The 18,423-nt window shown below is 40.6% G+C and overlaps 1 protein-coding gene across 1 annotated transcript in view; it reads right to left on the bottom strand.

Annotated features, from left to right (window-relative positions):
* The window catches only part of LOC119492137 (cadherin-22-like), a 191,801-nt gene that overhangs the window by 80,720 nt on the left and 92,658 nt on the right, over positions 1 to 18,423 (bottom strand). The window contains exon 3 of the mRNA XM_037776526.1: positions 11,379 to 12,467. Within this exon, the coding sequence (XP_037632454.1) occupies positions 11,379 to 11,603 (225 nt within the window). The 5' untranslated portion in view covers positions 11,604 to 12,467. The remainder of the gene's footprint in view (positions 1 to 11,378; positions 12,468 to 18,423) is intronic.

Below are 18,423 nucleotides of genomic sequence, written 5' to 3'. Positions count from 1 at the left end.
GCCATTCTGAATCATCCTGAAGACAAATACCGAACAGTCAGAGGAAATATACTGCTGAATACTTTGGTGGTATCAATATTTCAGTTATAATAAAAGAAGTTTCATTGGTCCAAACTGCGAGAGTTATCCAATAAAAGTGTGCATAGTCATGCGCCACTGGATATGTTTCCCCGACACGCTCTCTCTTACCCTCTCTCTGTATTTTTTAAATTAGATTCTGCAGACAAGAATGTGGCTGTGAAATGTTGTCATCATCTTGCTAATTCAATTGCGCAAATGTTGGCACCATGCATGTAAGTTCCTACCTACTGTACATGTGCTCACACACACACACACACATGCACACCACTACCTACTGTGTTTGTGCTCGCTCACATACGCACACACACACGCATGCATGCACGCACACATACATACATAGTGAGTTCATCATTCTGCCGGGATGATGCTATTTCTCCCCCCTCAGGCTGGATATACCCATCCGTCTGTCAGTCTATCCTCACTGGAGTGATTCAAGTTGGCAGCTTGAAAAACACACACACACTACGCTTAGCTAAGTTGTTCTCAGAGAACTAAAGGTCAGAGCCAGGACGTCACTCTGTTAGCAAAAAATAACCAGGAGTGCAAACAAATTTACATGTGACGTCCGCTGCTGCTGAGCATGAATCATGACTGCTTCATCGGTCAAATCGTTGCATCTTTCTGAGCTCTTCGTGACTTTAGATTTCGCAGCTGGGAAAATACAGTATCCCAACGTTTCTGCTTGACCATGGCAGGGGTGGTGTTTAGGCTCGGTGTGTAAATGCATATATATTCCATGAAATCATTTGTTTTACATTGGGAACTAGGAGAAACGACAAGATGTGAGCGACAAACGATGTGTACAAATGTGAAACCAGAAGTCAATATTGAATTATCGGTTACGTAACTTCCATTATGCCACTTCTGGAGTTATTCTAACCCAAACCACAATCTTTTCTAAAACCTAACTAAGGAGTTTTGTTGCCTAAACCTAACCAAGTTGTTTCCTGTGAAGACATAGGTTCATTTTGAAAAGAATGTATGCATGTAACGAGCAGAAATTGACACTTGTTGCTGGATATTCGTAGGAAATATACACGAAAATGAGGAATAGCTTTTCGTAAGTTATCATCCAAACCGTTGTATGATACATTGAAACAAACACATGCCAAACCATAAATGTTAAATCGATACTCAACACAAACTCTACCTTTTGATGATCAAACACAACAAGACCAGCTTTGAGTGTTTGACATAGTGACCACAGGAACGGACAGCAGAAAAGTGGATCACACTGCAGGACATTTAGAGTTTGCAGTGTGAGAAATTTCTATGGACATTATGTTTTTTTGTTTTTTTTCCCCACTGTGAAAATGGGTCGCCTTTGGAATCCATTGTTACAGCCTCAATTCAGGCTGGCCATTGCCGCTGATCCCAATCTATGAGGAAAATACAAAAACATTTATAACCATCTTTAAAGGCTGCAGGAAGTTTTCTCAGAACTTTTTTTTTTTCAACTTGTCCATGTCTGCAGACATACTGTATTTACATTTAAATACAGGAGCACACATCTTCTGACACATATGCGACGGCGTATGCATTCAGAATTGATCAGTGCAGTACATTTTTTCTGCATTTTGTGATATACATAAAAACAGTGTGTTGTATCGATCAGATGACAACAGCATTTTCACTGCTCATAAAAGTTATTTAAATTCTTTGAACAATTTAAGTTTGACATTAAAGGACCAATATGTAATATATTTACTGTAATAAATCAAAAAATGACCATAACATGTCATCAGAGATTAAGGAATCATGCTGAATTGAAATACTGGCTTCTCTGACAACAACGCTACAGACAGTATGTTCTCCTTTGACAGTTACATTCTGGTTCGGAACATGTGATCCCGTCCACTGCCCATTTCGACACCCCGTTGCCACAGATTGGCACGTAAACACCGCCTTCTGTAGCCATGAAAGCAAGCAAAGGGACTGGATCAACAGAGATCACATAACATCAAATTTTACCCGACCTAAAAAGCCTCTCACTGTGGTCCGTGTGCGGCTGGGTTATCAAGGCAGCGATTATTTGAGACACACAGCAGGTGAAGTGATGCCGTCTACTGCTGATGGCTAATGTGGTTGTGTCTAGACGGTAACCCTCAAATCAATAAAACTTGCGTTAACTGCTATTAGTCACACCGGAGGAGCAGACGGGCCACGGCTCCAATTATTTGAATGTGAACTGCAGTACCCATTTTAAAATGCTGGCTGTCAGTACTACATATTGCTCATTTAACCAACACATTTTAAGGAGGATTTTTTGGGTCTGCTAACTTCATGTGTCAACCCAAGGGTTTTCAAACTGTAAGGCAAGAATTGTAGTGGGGGCACGGTGGGAGAAACATGCATCAAAGATATTGCATTAGGTGAAAGGGACAGGTGAATGCTGGTGTCCTAAAAACAAGGGGAAGTTAGTTATTGTCGATTGGCCCATTGATTTGGCCCACTTATCAACACGGTCAGCAGTTGGAGCTGCAGCATAGGGTGTGACACATAGCTCTTGGGAGGCAATTAAGGTAAAATCCATTATGCACAATTTGTGTAAAAATATATACTCCTCCTCGGAGTCATAACTCAGTCTGAACAAACAGACATGAAATATATATTTAGAATGGCGTAACTTACACTTTACAATTATATCATTATCTCCGGTAGGTGCATTTAGAATAAAACTCATACATCTGCTTTAAAATAAAAGAAAGAAGCCATTCCTAATGACTCCAGAACTTGCCTGAGAATGATCACATTTTTAAGTTTTCCTCAGTATCAAAGTGATATTTGTCTGTACATCCACTGTTAAACAGGAAACAGTAACTCCTAATAGGTAATTTGGCATATTTAATGGCGCCAATTTACCAAAATGTTAACAAATATATGCTTAAGAAACAGCGCCCAAGTTCTAACCCACAGCATAACTCACTGAATCTGAATATTTAATTGACAACAATACAAACTGTTTCATTTAAAGCACAAACATACGACATAGAAATGTAGTAGTAGATTAGATTGATAATAAAAATCGTAACCTATTCTTTCAATTTATCAAAAATATGTGTATTTGTCACCATAGTTTAGCAGTTATTATGATTCAGCAACTGGCTCTAAGTTAAACTTTATGCAAGTAGGAGTTAGCGCCGCCTCAGGGTTTACAGTGGCGGGCTGTGGGGTGACTCAGGGGAGAGTGAGGTTGTTGATGCCCTGTCAGGTTCACCTTTGGGTCATAACAAAGTGTCTAGCTGTCACTGTAAGCTAAACCTGCTGAAGGGGGTGACATATGACTCACATGCAGTGACGGAAAGTTCCCTTCTTATTTGGCAGTCAGCTCTTTTGAGTTTGTACATTGAAAGTATGCTAAAGCACACACTCTGCTTAAACACATGTTTGACGGAGTGGTTAGGGATGATTTGGTATTGGAAGGACATTACTTTTAGAAACTTGACAAGCTTGTGAATTTAAAATGTTTACAGGCTTCTAAGCACAAGTATAAGTACAAGATAATAACAGATCACATAACAAAAAAAAAAGGAATGCAATCGAATAGAATGGCGAGATATTTGTGCAGCACCATTTTTCATTTCCAGTGGAGATATGAGAATGTGGGCTGCACTGAGTCCTTGGTTTATTGAGGGTTTCAAAGCGGGAGCAAATTGGCTGTCTTATATTTAAGTCTGTGTAATCAGGAGTAGGCCTGCCACATTTCACTGCAGCTTGTCAAGCTCTCTGATCTTAACAGCTTCAAAGTGTTAACAAGGTGACTGTATCAGAGACAGCCTAGGTGGAGACAGCTATGGGGGCAAGGAAGGGTATAGACCATGGAAGAGACATAAACGAGAGGGGGGGAGTAAATGGCAGAGAAAAAGAAAGACAGGAAAGTCAGATGGAGAAGAGGAATTAAACCTGCAGAAGCTTAGACAGAACATAGAGGATGGAAACACACAAATGGGGAAGAAAAGAGCCACATAACATGGTAATAACATTATTTAAAAATGATTTCAAAAGATGACAAAAGCAGGGTAAACAAAAGGCTTTCTCGTCCTCTAAAATGGGAAATGCGGCTCCCTGAAACACCAAGTGCCACAGTTCCTGTTTGTTTTTCTTCATTCCTCCAATCTTAAGCTCTTATGTTCCTCTTTGACGACAGCCTTGTGATGTTTGGACCTAGATTGGACTAATTATAGCTTGGATCATCATGGAGAATTGCTTTAACAGGCGTAGTGCATGCATTTTTCTGTTGTCTGATTGACTGTGTCCACGGCCACACACTCTTCCCTCTCATTCATGAACACAAGGCCTTCAAAAAATTAGGCCACCCAAGACTATTTGGGTAGCACGAACAAACTCTGTATTGAATCAGAAAAATATGAAACAGATGAAAAAAGTTTAACAATGTTCTCTTATTTCATTCGTCTTTTACTGATTTCCTCTGACAACCTATCGTTGCAGTTAAGGAAACAATTGATTCAAATAATTAATTAAGATTAATCGCAAATTAATTGCACATTTTGTATTTGTTCAAAATGTACCTTAAAGGGAGATTTGTCAAGTATGTAATACTTGTATCAACATGGGAGTGGATAAATATGCTTGCTTTATGCAAATGTATGTATATATTTATTATAGGATATCAATTAACAACAAAACTTTACTTTGAGTGGTCGGAAGACTAGAAAAGTACATTTACCATTTACAAAACAACAGCTGTCATGTGTCTGTGTGCTGATTTAACTATGACTTGCCCCAAACTGCATGTCATTATCACATGTGGGCATGTCTGTAAAGGGGAGACTCGTGGGTACCCATAGAACCCATTTTCATTCACATATCTGAAGTTCACAAGTTAAGGGACCCCTTTGAAAATGGCCATGACAGTTTTTCCTTGCCAAAATTTAGCGTAAGTTTGGAGCCATATTTAGCTTCCTTCGCGACAAGCTAGTATGACATGGTAGAAAGATCGATTGCTTTAATGCGTTAAAGAAGTTAGTGCCGTTAAAACTATTTTGCGTCAACGCGTTATTATCACGTTAATGTTGACAGCCCTATAGAGCAAATAGAAAACCACATACAATATGCTTATTTTGAGGATTTGGCTATACTTAATATCCCAAACTACACCCAATCTGCTAGTGATGCACGGGTCAGGGTTTCTTAATAACCCGCACCCACCCGACCCGTTATGAAAGCCAATATGCACCGCCTGACCCAGCCTGCAAACTGCCAACTTCATGCATTAGCCTATAGTTGCATAATTGCCAGACAAGGACAGAGACAAGCTGACTGAAGCGCCGCAGCTCGCAGTGTGTGTGTGTGTTCAACGTCATCTCACAGATACATGAAATGATCACGACCTCTTGACAGCACATTACGTGGTGGTGGCACAGATCCTGTGTCAAAAAGATGTGCCGCCACCACGGCTGGTGTGTGTGTGTGTGGGGAAGAGAAGGTGTACTATCGCATGCAATGTTTCTGTAAGTTATTAATAACTAACTCTAAACGCTGCTTTGTCAATTTGTCACCCACCCGCCCAATTTTCCAGTAAGCTCACCCGCACATCACTACAACCTGCAAACCAGAACCACATAATACAATATGCCATAAATCAAACTGATTTTCTTCAGAGGGATGTAGATGTTTTGGTGAACAAAAAGACATGAGGCCATCTGTTTCATTTGGCTTCAATTTGAATGCAGAGAGTTAAAAAAGAGAAGGGACAAAGAAGCACCTTGGACATGAACAAGCACTAGTTTTTAACTGTTCATGCTGAGACAGGAAATCCATGCCAGATCCATCCATAAAGATCAGAGAGTTGGAAGGATACAAAAAAGAACACTGTGAAACTGTACACAAAACCCTTGAACTACACTCTTTTTGTTGCCGAAATATAAAAGCATATGCACATGCTGCACACATGGTCCAACTCTCTCTCTCTCTCTCTCTCTCACACACAACCTCAAAATGGATTTATTTCTGACAGCTTTTGTCAAAATAGAGGAGAAAGAAACATTACCGAGGAGAAGAAGAATGTGTCTTTTTTGCTTCCTTTAACAACAGCCATTTAGGATTATCTGGGCTCAACAGCAACTCTGCTTCTTACAAAAGTAGCCTTCCTGTGCGTTCCCCCACTCCCTTCCTTTTATTACAACATGTTTTTGAAAAGTAGCTGGCCAGACGAAAAAATATATAGTTGTTTCATTTAAGTCCGCTGGGATTTATTATCTAAACGTACTGACCGAAGCTGGCAGTTTAATGCCATGTGAGTGACTGTTTTATTGGTGAATCTGATTTCATTAGCAGAGTAGTGGCAGCCAAAGTGTGAGACAGAGCGAACTTGGCAAGTTTGTTGAGTTGGGGTGAAGTTGTATGAAAAAAAAAAAAAAAACTTGTTGTAATTATCCAGTGGGCAAACTGCTTGGCTTTAATCCTCCACTGCTCAAATTAAAGTGTTGATACCAAAAATCCAGCCGAGTCCATCTGTGTGTGAGAGAGCTACACACAGCCATCCACACTCACACAAACCATTAATACCAGCACTAGCCGCTGCCCTAGTCGCATGAAGTCCAATAACTTTAGATAATTTTATTAATAAAATCATCTCGCTTCGCGTCCCGCTGTGTCACTCCCTCGGGCTCCCCTCGGCCCTTTTATATCAGTTCACTGCCTTCCCTGGCACCCTGTCCTTTAATGAATCACAAGTCAATGTATGAAGTCTCTTCTTTCCCAACTTCCCTCTGCAGCCTCCCCGTCTTCCTCTGTTTCCTTTCCTCATGTGCCGCTCAATTTCTCTCCGTCTATCTCTTCTCTGTCCCCCTGGCAGACAGACTTGCCCGTTGGCCTTGTTGTTGGTCTTGCCATCAGGAATGCAGCACATTCACAGTGGCAGACAAATAATGGCCAGAGGATAATTATTCTGCAACGCCCCGGCCCTGCTGCGTGCGGAGAACATCTCCAGTCATTTGTAAAGGAATAGAGAGATCAATATATGCAGATGCAATATTAGCTGGTCAATTGCCATGTCTAAATGATTAGAAACAAGGGGATCACATGATTGATGCGCGCGACTCGTCGCCGAGACTCGTGCTGTCTGCATTAATATCCCGCCTTTTCAAATCACGTCCTGTGTAAGGCAATCGAATCGTACACGCTGTCCACTCTCATCAACTCACTGAAGTTCGTTTGAGAAACAGCTGATGAATGGGATGTGAATGAGAAGAGGAGGGGGAGAAGGCAAAAATATGCCCAAATGTGCATATGGCACCGAGATGATAGCAAACAGATCTGATTTGACGTATACTCACTCCCTATAATTATATTAGAATAATAACATTCAATAATCACATTTCTGGTGTCAGGACATTGTCCTCAACGTCAAGGAGAAGGGCAACGCTGAATAAGGCCGCTGTTTGACCAAATAGTTCAAGGAACAAAGGAGCCACAGGAACTAAAAGAAGATTGGACAATTAGTCTGATAAGGGATTCAAATTAAGGCTGTCAATCGATTAAAATAATTTATTGAGATTAATCGCAATTAATCACACATTTTGAATCTGTTTAAAATGTACCTTAAAGGGAGATTTGTCAAATATTTAATACTCGTATCAACATGGGAGTGGACAAATATGCTTGCTTTATACAAATATATGTATATATGTATTATTGGAAATCAATTAACAACATGAAACAATGCCAAATATTGTACAGAAACCCTCACAGAAGCATTTAGCATACAAAAATATGGCAACATGGCAAACCAAGCCCAACAGGTAACAACAGCTGTCGGTGTGTCAGTGTGCTGACTTGACTATGACTTGCCCCAAAACTGCATGTGATTATCATAAAGTGGGCATGTCTGTAAAGGGGAGACTCGTGGGTACCCATAGAACCCATTTTTATTCACAAATATTGAGGTCAGAGGTCAAGGGACCCCTTTTGGAAATGGCCATGCCAGTTTTTCCTCGCCAAAGTTTAGCGTTTGGAGTGTTATTTAATCTTTTTTGTGACAAGCTAGTGTGACATTGTTGGTACCAATGGATACCTTAGGTCTTCTAGTTTCATATGGTGCCGCGTTATTATCGCGTTAACTTTGACAGCCCTAATTAGAAGACGACGGTTATGTTTGTGATGCGGTTTTCACACACAGCAAAACATCAACACAGACTGGGTGTAATGATCGGATGCAAAGAAGACATGCAGAGGTGGAAAAGGAGTCTGAAAACTCCAGGACACCTGCCTCCAAAGTGATTTGCGTGTTGAGTGTTTACGGTCTGCTTTAACTGCAAGGAAACAATTAGCAAATGATGTTTCATTTGCCTCGTTCACTCTCTTGTTGTTTACTGTGTGAATCAACTTGCGCAGCGGGAGTCGTGTTTGACCAGTGAACTGTAAAATCCGCCCTGATCAGAAAGTATACTTCCTTCCTGAGGAGAGACTTTTTTGTGATCCAGGAACTAGGGCAAAGAAACTAAATTTAGCTCCTCTGCTGGAAAGGTAGGTACAGCTCTTGAGGTAAATTCTCTAAATTATGTGTTATTTTTTATGATTAGAACTTGTTATCCAGGTCCACTGCTAGTTTTTTTGTCCATGTGTAATAGAAATGGTACAGGCCATTGATAACATGATGGAGGTTTAAGGTTCACAATAGGAGCTTATCACTTCATCTTTCCATTTGTCTTCAAGTAATGTTTGAAGCTGATACCAAAAGGATGTCCAAATCTATATGTGTTATAGACTATAGTATTCAGACTGTCTGGGCAACATTCCCTTTGAAGTCAAAAAGTCAAAATGTGGTATAGCTGCTTCATAAGAAACTGTTCCAGAGGCTCACCCTTGGAAAAAAATGTTCACATGAAGCATCAGCAGGAAGTACTCAGTTTGTATTACAAGAAGGCGATGGACTTTAACAGCTTTCAGAGATTCTACAGCACAACAAAGCAGAATGGATCAGAGAACAATGAGGTAGATAACAATGAGAAAACGGGAACGTAGGAGTGAAACAAGACTCAAAACCACAGTAACTCCTACATTGCACAGGAGCTACAAAACAAGACTTTTAAAAATGGCTGCTTCTCTTCAGTCGCATGAGGTCACTTCATGCCAGAGATTGCCAGAGAAAAAGATGGCATTAGGGTACAAAAAAAAATCTATGAATAAGTGACAGTATTGTTGAGAAAAAATATGGTTTATTTTGTAAATGAGACACAACAGTGTGTTCAGAGCTTTAGATTCTAAATGTCTTTGCAGTGGCAAAGAGTTTTACTGCTTGTTTGCTGGTGATGGAGCACCTTTCAGAGGTTCTTTGTAGAAAACCACTGGCACTAGATCTTTATCTCTTCTTGTTCTTAAACCCAAGGCCAGTATTTTTTTTTTTTCTTTTTTGTTCTAGCGTCTGTTAGTAATAGTGTAGTAATGCAATGGCTCCGGATGCAACACATTCTCATCCCAACTCATCACATACTGATGCTCTGTCATGCGCCTTAACGTCGCTTTAGGTTTAGGCAACAAAACCACTTAATTAAGGTAGGAAAAAACAACATGGTTGGACTTAAAAGAACTACGTTTGAAAATGAAACTGAACGTTGTGAACACAGGACACAAATGAACAGCTGATTGTAACGTGAAAGTGAAACTTAATGCACGGGCCATGAACAGCGGTCTCCTGGATTAAAGGGTAGTAGGCAGTATATTTTTGGTCAAAAATTCCATAATAACCTTTAGAAAATCTAGCCCGTTACGGGAGACTTTGACCAATCACAGGTCATTTCCAAGAGAGAGCGTTCCTATTGGCTGTGCTCTGGTCATGTGACCAGAACTTGGCGTTCCTTCACCAGATTTCACAATGGCGGCGGCATCACAAACTTTCTAATTTTACAGCTAAACCGTGCACTACAAGATGATTCTGAAAACATTTGAGGAGAAAAATAGGCATTACAGTAACATAATATTGATTCATATTTTATCAGCGCTGCCTAGTTTGACCATTTGGTCGGAGTTCGCAAGTGATTGACAGCCGGCTCTCATATACAGCAGCTGGACAGCAGACCTCAGATCAGCTCTTACTGGTTGTTTTCCTCCGGTATGTGAAATCTTGCAGATGCCGTTAGGAGCACCGGAGGACACAGAGGCACATGATTTTTTTCAGGTTACCTGTTTCATGTACTACTGTCATGATATAGCGACCTTTTTTCATTTTTTGTAATCATATTTGCTCCAATCTCGCCTACTTCAGCTTTAAAGCCTTGTGTTTGTTGAACGTGTTTATGCTGATCATGAGGTCATGCTGTCACCCAGTGCCACAATGGCAACAAATTTGGCCAATTCACATCTGTGTTTCTACAACACAAATGCACTGAGCGCTGTTTGTGGGATGCACACGATTTGACCTTTCAAAGTTAAAGCCTTTAATGTATGTATTTTTTCCACCTCAAAAAATCTGATTGCGTCATTGTAATTATAGTGTTTTTGTGTACTGGGTTAGATTAATTGAATGGAAAATGACTAACAACAATGACAATGATGGTTGTAAATGTGTCAGACAGTGCTGATATCCTAATCAAATTTTCCGATAAAGCACTAGACACTAACAAAATAAGCAAAATGCTGTACAGTATTCTTCAGTGTGAATCAATTCGATCTTTTTTTTTTTTTTAAAACAAAGCTTAAATTCTTTTCATTTCATGTAAACTGGATTATTATAGAGATTTGTATGGGGAGCTGTCAGTTTATGCAATCACATAAATGAACAGACTCTGGCTTGACAGTGTGTAGAATAGTGACATTCTCATGCACTTGGCCTCGGTGACTCACTTTAGTAGATACAACTTTAAGCAGGAGACGGTATTAATAGACACCCACGTCATTGTAGTACAAATTACATGAATTACATTCTAACTCCAGAGATTTTAGTGTCTTATTGAACTTGTGTGCGTCACTATGTATAAAAAAAAAAAATGCCAAGAATTACAGTATTGTATCTCCCCAAATAGTAAATAGATCCATAAACAGATATCTGCCATCTGGGTTGCTGTATCATCTTGTACATCTTGGTACTCTGTTTTTCAAGGACAAGATTCAGATATTCTGCTTATTAGAAAATGTCTGCTGCTACGTGGAGCTGATGTGATTGGGCCAGACTCTTGCTAATAATGTATTCATCCTGACGACAGGAGCATGCAGACATCTGCACTCATTTTACTACATCTTGAAAATGTATCATACAAAATCCCTTAAGTTTAAGGAATCAACACCTATTCACAAAGTTCTCATTACAATATTTACATGATAAAATGAAATATCCTTACCTTTCCTACGTATAGGGGATCTGTGCCCGTGTACTCCTCCACCACAAAAAACTGGTTCCACACCCATCCTCTCTTCACTCGTTCCAATGACGAGGGTCCTTCCTCCGCTGTGATCCCTCCTGAGGTTGAACCACTAGTCCTTGAGGCCTCGCACCAGCCAAAACCACAACAGCTAAGAAAACCCAACGCTGCTAACAGTGTCCCAGCTCCTGCTGTCCAAGCCATTTTGATGAAAAAAAAAATAGGAAAAGAAAAAAAGAGAGCAATTAAGCCTGGGTCTACATGTGATATAGAAGATGCATGTAGACAGGAAGAGGGTTTTTAGGTTGTAGTTTTATACCAAATAAAACTCCTCAAGGGCAAACTTAAAAAGGTCTTTGTGTAAGAACTTGAAAGTTAATCCATGAGATCACAAATAAATCTGAGGTTACCTGCTGAATGCAGGGCACGTCATGGAGCATATTGGATTCCTGCCACCTGCAGAGCACCTGTTTGTATTGTAACATGGCTAGTCATTCTGATTCTTTTAAAGTATCTGCCCAACCTTTTATAGCAGTTGTGAAACAAACAATTTTCCAAAGAAAATGCCGTTCAAGCTGAATTTTTTGAGGGCAACAAAAACAACAGATTTTACTGGATTGTCTTACTGATCAGTGGGGAAACTAGGGGGAAACAGGGATACAACGCCCCTGAAGAGTGATGGAGTCCTTCCATTCTTGAATTTGTCGTTTTTACTACTTCAGTGCATCTGCTTTCACTTCTAACCATGTCACTTCCAATGGTTGGTGCGTGTTTCAGGTGATTTAGCTATTGAAAAATTACTATATTAAACTTTTTTTTTGGGAAGAAAACTCTCCTGTAGTCCAGTTCCTTGAAAAACTCATGAATAATTTTGCCTCCTGAAGCGGAATCCTTGAACTGAGAAAAGGCCAACTAATTTTACTGTTGGTGATTTTGTTTGATCGTCGATGGCTTTCCCCTCCAGAACAATCCAGTGGTTTGGAAAGTTCATTCTTCAAAGGTCCTACAGTATTTCTTTGGCCATCACAAGAACTCCATCAGCGATTCAAAGGCAGGAATAGGACAAACCTGTAAAAGAGAAGAAAAAAAATCAATTAATTCCTAATCTGGAAATGTTTCCTACTTGATACTTTCGAAGGTCCTTCTTAGCCTCGAGATCAGTCAGGGTTTAAAATTACTCAGTTTTTCCAGTTATTAATTTAATCTCAAGCATGAATAGCGCTGAATGGGTTGTAATTTGTCAACAATCCTCAAACACCACCTTTCTGTTCATCTTTCTTATAGTGTGTTCTGAGCCACGAACCCCATAATATGTTGTTTTTATCGGGATTATCAGAAAGAAACTGTTTTCCGCCAGCGATTCTTGTGTTCAGCAAGAATTCTAACAATGTGCTGCGAGCTGGAGAGCGATGGCAGAACAGTGAAAAGAGGACAGCAGACCAGGTGTGTGGAAAATAGGAAGGAGAGAGAGACACAGAGAGCGAGAGAGAAAGAGAGAGAGAGGTCATTGTTCATCACACACCAGACCCAAAGCATCTGTCTGCCTTCCGTCCGACTGATGGAGCGGCCCCAACATCAGCCAGCTGATTAATTGCATGAGGGAGCACTAATTGGATAAAAGTATTAATCAATTAATTCTATCCAATAAGGCAACAACTCCCTAATACTTCAGACAAACATTGGAGAGTAGTGGGGGGGGGGGGCAGATACGCTCCTCGGCTGTTGTGAAACATGAACAGAGGTTAGACAGAAAGACAGAGCTGACGGAGCAGAGACACGCAGAGAGAGAGAGGGGGGTTAGAGGGAGGGAAGGTAAATGAAAAAAAGAGCAAGACAAAAAGAGAATGAAACAGAGAACTGCAAAATGAAATAATGAGTGAAAGATTAAAAGAGGGAACGAGACAGACTGGGTTGTGTGTGGCTGTGGGTGTGATTAATGGTCTCTTTGAAACATTCAGAACAAAAGGCGGATGACAGAAAAAAAGGAGAAACAATAACATTTAGTATGTCTCTGGCCTCACGACCTCAAGAAAGGAAGATTGCAACACCACTCGAAGAAAAGCTCCTCCGGCCAGCAGGTGGGTTAACCTATTGTATTTCTGCCGGCTGGGAGAGGACTTCTAATCTCGCTCTCCTCCTGCCCGGTAGCGAGCTTGGAGCTTCCGGAAATAATTCCTTCTCAGACTGTTGGTCAAGGCAATGTCCGTGGTATTGGAAACCAACTGCTTTGGGGGTGTCCAATCTCCAGAGCAAACAGTTTGGGAGCAATGTAACAGCTTAGACCACTTCCTTCATTTGGTAGTTGGTGTTGTTAATGGAGGATCTATGTGGGGATTTGCACATACAATATATTGATGATGTTATCGTACATACGGTGCATTCAGTCATGCGATGCAGGGGTTGATTCGCTACACCTAATTGAGTAGCCATGCAGCAATCACATGTAATGTGACTAATACAGATCTTGAATGGTGCTTCAGTATTGCACAAGTTGGGGGACCTTCGTAAAACAGACTTACAAGATTACACAGCCACGCTAGAGCCGCTGTGAGGCCAGCAGGCTGCATTGCATGTTAAGTAGATAATATGTTTACAATGTTAACATTGTAATTATCACTAAACTCAAAGTACAAATGAGTCTGATGGGAATGTCATTAGTTTAGCAGGTATATGGTAATGAACCAAAGTATTGGACAAATTTAAATTAGATAAAAAAAGTCAGGGATACCAGGGAAACTAAAGTCATTACAATTCATCCCGAGGGAGACACAATTGTGTGTACCACATGTCATGGAATCCAAATGAGATATTTCACTAAAAAACTCAAATGTCAACTTCATTATGGCGCTATAGGAAGAGGCAGACGATCACCAACGTCAGTAGACTTAATCCTCTAGGGACCATGAATGGTTTCAACAAATTTCATGGCAATTCATTAACTAGTTTTAAATTACATATTTTAGACTGGACCAAAGTTGAAGAACGGTCGACCAACAGAACGTTGGGGTGGTTAAAAAAGAAATGAAAGAAGAGGCTGAGATATCTTGACTTTTAGGTGCTAATAGGGGTCAAGATCCTAAACAAGAAACAATTTGATAACATCTTTCATTAGACCCTACTTTTAATTACTACCCACATCTTTTGTAAATTATGGTCCCATTAAGGGTAAAATAGATTAAATAAAAGGAGGGTATGCTTTAGGGCGTAGCTACCTTGTGATTGACATGTCGCTACCACGGCGTTGTCCGGTCTGGGAGTTGTCCACGTTTTTGTCTTAGAACTTTAATCCTTTTTCAGTTCATGAAAGTTAATTATAACCTTTTTGGTCGCCAAAAATGTCTTATTCTGCGTTCGGTTGCACTTAGCTCCACCTTCTCGTGTCACTTCTGGTTGCAAAAACCAAGATGGCGATGGCCAAAATGCCAAACCCGAGGCTTCAAAATGGCAGTTCACAACCCAATGGCTGACTACGTCCACTTATACAGTATACAGTCTATGTTCATAAAACAACATGAGATGACCCTGATGACATAAGTAGCAGTATACAATTGTTTTTCATAGACTATGTAGGAGCCCCAAAGACTAAATAAAGCATCTTGGTGGAGTGCCCTTTTCACTGTATTAGTGACAAAACTGTGTTTGCACAATAATCATTGGATAACTGTATGTTCATGGACAGCCAATCAATGATGATCCTGCCAACAGCCGTTGGAGGCAGAAAGTGGCTACTCTGACCCTATTCCCTATACATGCTCCTTCAGGACTAGACATGACAACACTGAACTCCAGAGAAACACCAGTCATGAACAACTTTGTCTCTCGACAAAGACACACACTCTCCCCATTAAGCACTGGACAGATTGGCAAGGCAGACCAACACCGGTGGAGCGCTATGTGCCTCGGCGCTGAGCATGCCGCTGCCTGCATCCACTAGTAACAGTAGGAGTGTGCTTGTTGGCAGTGATAGGCCTATTTTCCAGCATTCTCCGGTTTTGCTCTAACAGCAGTGAAACAGAATGTCGCTAGGCTCTTCTGTCTCTGCCCTGTGTCCGTCTCTAAGATCCACCACTTGCCCCTGCAGAGGATGATGGCCAATCGACGCTGTCTGGCAGTGGAGATGACACACTATTATCATTGTCTGCTGAGGCAGAACTGTGTCCCTCTGCAGCCAGGCCGCCCCTATTGTGTTGTTTAACAGCAAGTTCCAACATTTTTGAGTCTCCAGTTCCATGGCCGCTGTAAACCAAGGCTGTGGTTTGACAAAAGTCACAGACAGACCATCCTACCATCATACCACTGCCTGTCTGTCAGCTGCTTTGCCTCTCACCAGATACGCAAGCAACCCTTGGGTTAGGGCTGGGCATTATATCAATATTAGATTGATATTGTGATATGAGACTTGTAGGGATGCTCATTTTGAAAAATTGTCTTAACCGATAACCGACCCTCGTTAACCGATTATTAACCGTTAACCGACAAGATTTGTGCCTCGTACCCGCTGCAGAAGTACAACAGATATTCGTTGACTGCGTATTGGCTGTTAAGGTGGCCAAGCTTTTCTCCTTAAAGTGACGAACCGCTCAGCTTTTCAGTTAATTATTAATTAATTTCTTTGAATCGTTTTAACTGATAGCGTTAATCTGTTAAAATGCTTAATGTCGGTTAACGGTTAAACGATTAATTATGGACATCCCTAGAGACTAGATATTGTCTTAGATTTTTGATATCGTAATATTGTGTTGTCTTTTCCTGGTTTTATAGGCTGCATTACAGTAAATAGATGTAATTTTCTGAACTTACCAGACTATTCTAGCTATTCTATTATTTCCCTTTACCCACATTACTGATGATTACTTATCAAAAATCTCATTGTTTAAACATTTTGTGGAAGAACCAATGGTCAACCCTAAAATATCGCCGCAACATCGATATTGAGGTATTTGGTAAAAAATACTGTGATATTTGATTTTCTCCATATCACCCAGCCCTACCTGGGGTTAGTAATCTCTGGCACATATGAACAATGTCCTCCTCCTCCACTATCTGCTCAGGTACGAGGAGTGGATAGGCCAGAGTGTGTGCATCTCTGTGAACCTTTGGTGGAACGGCTACTGAGACAGTGGCACTGGGGCATTCCTGCATGCACTTGAACTGCTATCCGAGCTCTGAGAGTTAGAAGATCTTCCGCAATGCAATGTAATGCAACACATTGCAATGAGCAATCGAATATATTCAGATAGTTAAACTGTTACTACCATGGCAACTCTCTAGATATGTCAAATTTTGTCTGGGATTCTGGAAACTGAACTTCCTGAGTCATATTTTATTTCACATCACCACTACCAACACAACCACACCAATGCAGCTCCACACTGGTTATTAACACAACGCTATTTCAGGTCTGAACTTTGATAATAAAGAAGCAGGTGCCTGGTCATCTGCTTGGTGCTTGCAGATCCCTGTGGATCAAGAAACACACCCCACAATACATTCTTATTGTTTATTGTTAATATTTCTGTATATTATATCCAAGTAATGCATCACTTCTTGCAAGCCAGTACAATATTTTGCCCATGCCCTATTTAGTAGGCTACATGATAGATCAGAATAGGCAGTTCAGAAGGAATCGTAACTTAAACTAAATGCTTCACATCGAGTAGGAGTCAACTGCAGTGCAAGTTTAAATTAAGTTTATATTTTACTACGAATAATTGATCACATATACCTTTAGTGAAATAAAAAGGAGCAAATCTCTTGTTGCACTTTGAATGATAGTCGATCCAAAAAACGAAGAGAAAACTCCTATTAAATCCCTCGTTTGACTTAAATTGATCAAAAATATTTCTTTTCAAGTTTCCAATTAGATATTTTTTGAGCTGCGGAGTGATAACTTCAAAGAAATAAAAAAAAAAACATACTGTTTATTCCTCTGTGCCTCAAAGGCAAACAGCATTGGGAGGATAAAATTAATTTGTTTTTGCCTATCTACACTTTCCCTGTTCCCTTACAGTAGATGACTTAACAGCGGCAGGCAGTTTGAATATGTTTAATTAGAGAGCATTTGTATCAAATCTTTTTATTTATTTTTTTTTTTTCTCTGCGTGCACCAACATCCCAGAAGTTGCTTTGCAAACTGAAACATTTGCTGAGCACCAACTGTTTGGTATAAAAACAAAATCCACACTCCTCCAATGTATCTGCTTCTCCTTCTGCTCTGCTTCCCCACTTGGGGGATTTCATTGAGTGTGTACACATTTCCTCATAATTACGTGTAGGTCTAAAGGTAGGGAAGTCTAATGAGTCAAGAGGGGGGAGATGGAGAAAAAGAGATGTACAGTATGTCCGTGTGTTCATGTTTCACTTAAACTTGGCCATCACTACAGCGGAGTCAGAAGCCCTCACTAGAGGAGGCAAATTAGTGGCATGTCAATTACGGCCCTTCCTTTTCTAGCAGCGGCCAGCAAAACTTGTTGTTGATGATGGAAATATGGCCGACATATCTGTCTCTCCCTGTGCATCTCTCTCTTCCTTCTATGTCTTTCCACTACCTCTTCTACTCATTCTCCAATCCAAAGCTATTGGCAAGCACTGTGCAGCCATACGTGACCTATTAGAGTGCTGGATTGATTCTAGAGCATGGCTGCAGCCTCTCATCAGTGGGCATGCCCAGAGCACGCCCTTTGACAGCTGGCAGCGGACAGACGACAGCCAGGCAAGACTGATCACTGCGAACTGATAGGCATGGAGCCAATGGCCGGCAGACAGCCCTCTCTGTCTCTGTGACACACACAAACAGTCACAGGCACGCAATGTAGCAGTGTGTGTGTGTTTGTGTGTGTGTTACAATGCATTTGACCAGGGGCATGCAAAGTTCACTAGCCAGAGTGGCTCAAATCAGTGGCATTTTGCCTTCTTCGGCTGACATGCTGCTGATGCTAAGTAAACAATATTTTAATTAATAAATAACTAAATATATAGCAATAATATGCTAAATAAAATAGTAGTTTGAAATTAAAAATTAACT

This window comes from Sebastes umbrosus, chromosome 1, assembly GCF_015220745.1.
Source record: "Sebastes umbrosus isolate fSebUmb1 chromosome 1, fSebUmb1.pri, whole genome shotgun sequence".
Lineage (NCBI taxonomy): Eukaryota > Metazoa > Chordata > Actinopteri > Perciformes > Sebastidae > Sebastes > Sebastes umbrosus.
The sequence above is the reverse complement of the archived record's forward strand: the minus strand, read 5'-3'. Positions and strand labels throughout refer to the sequence as shown.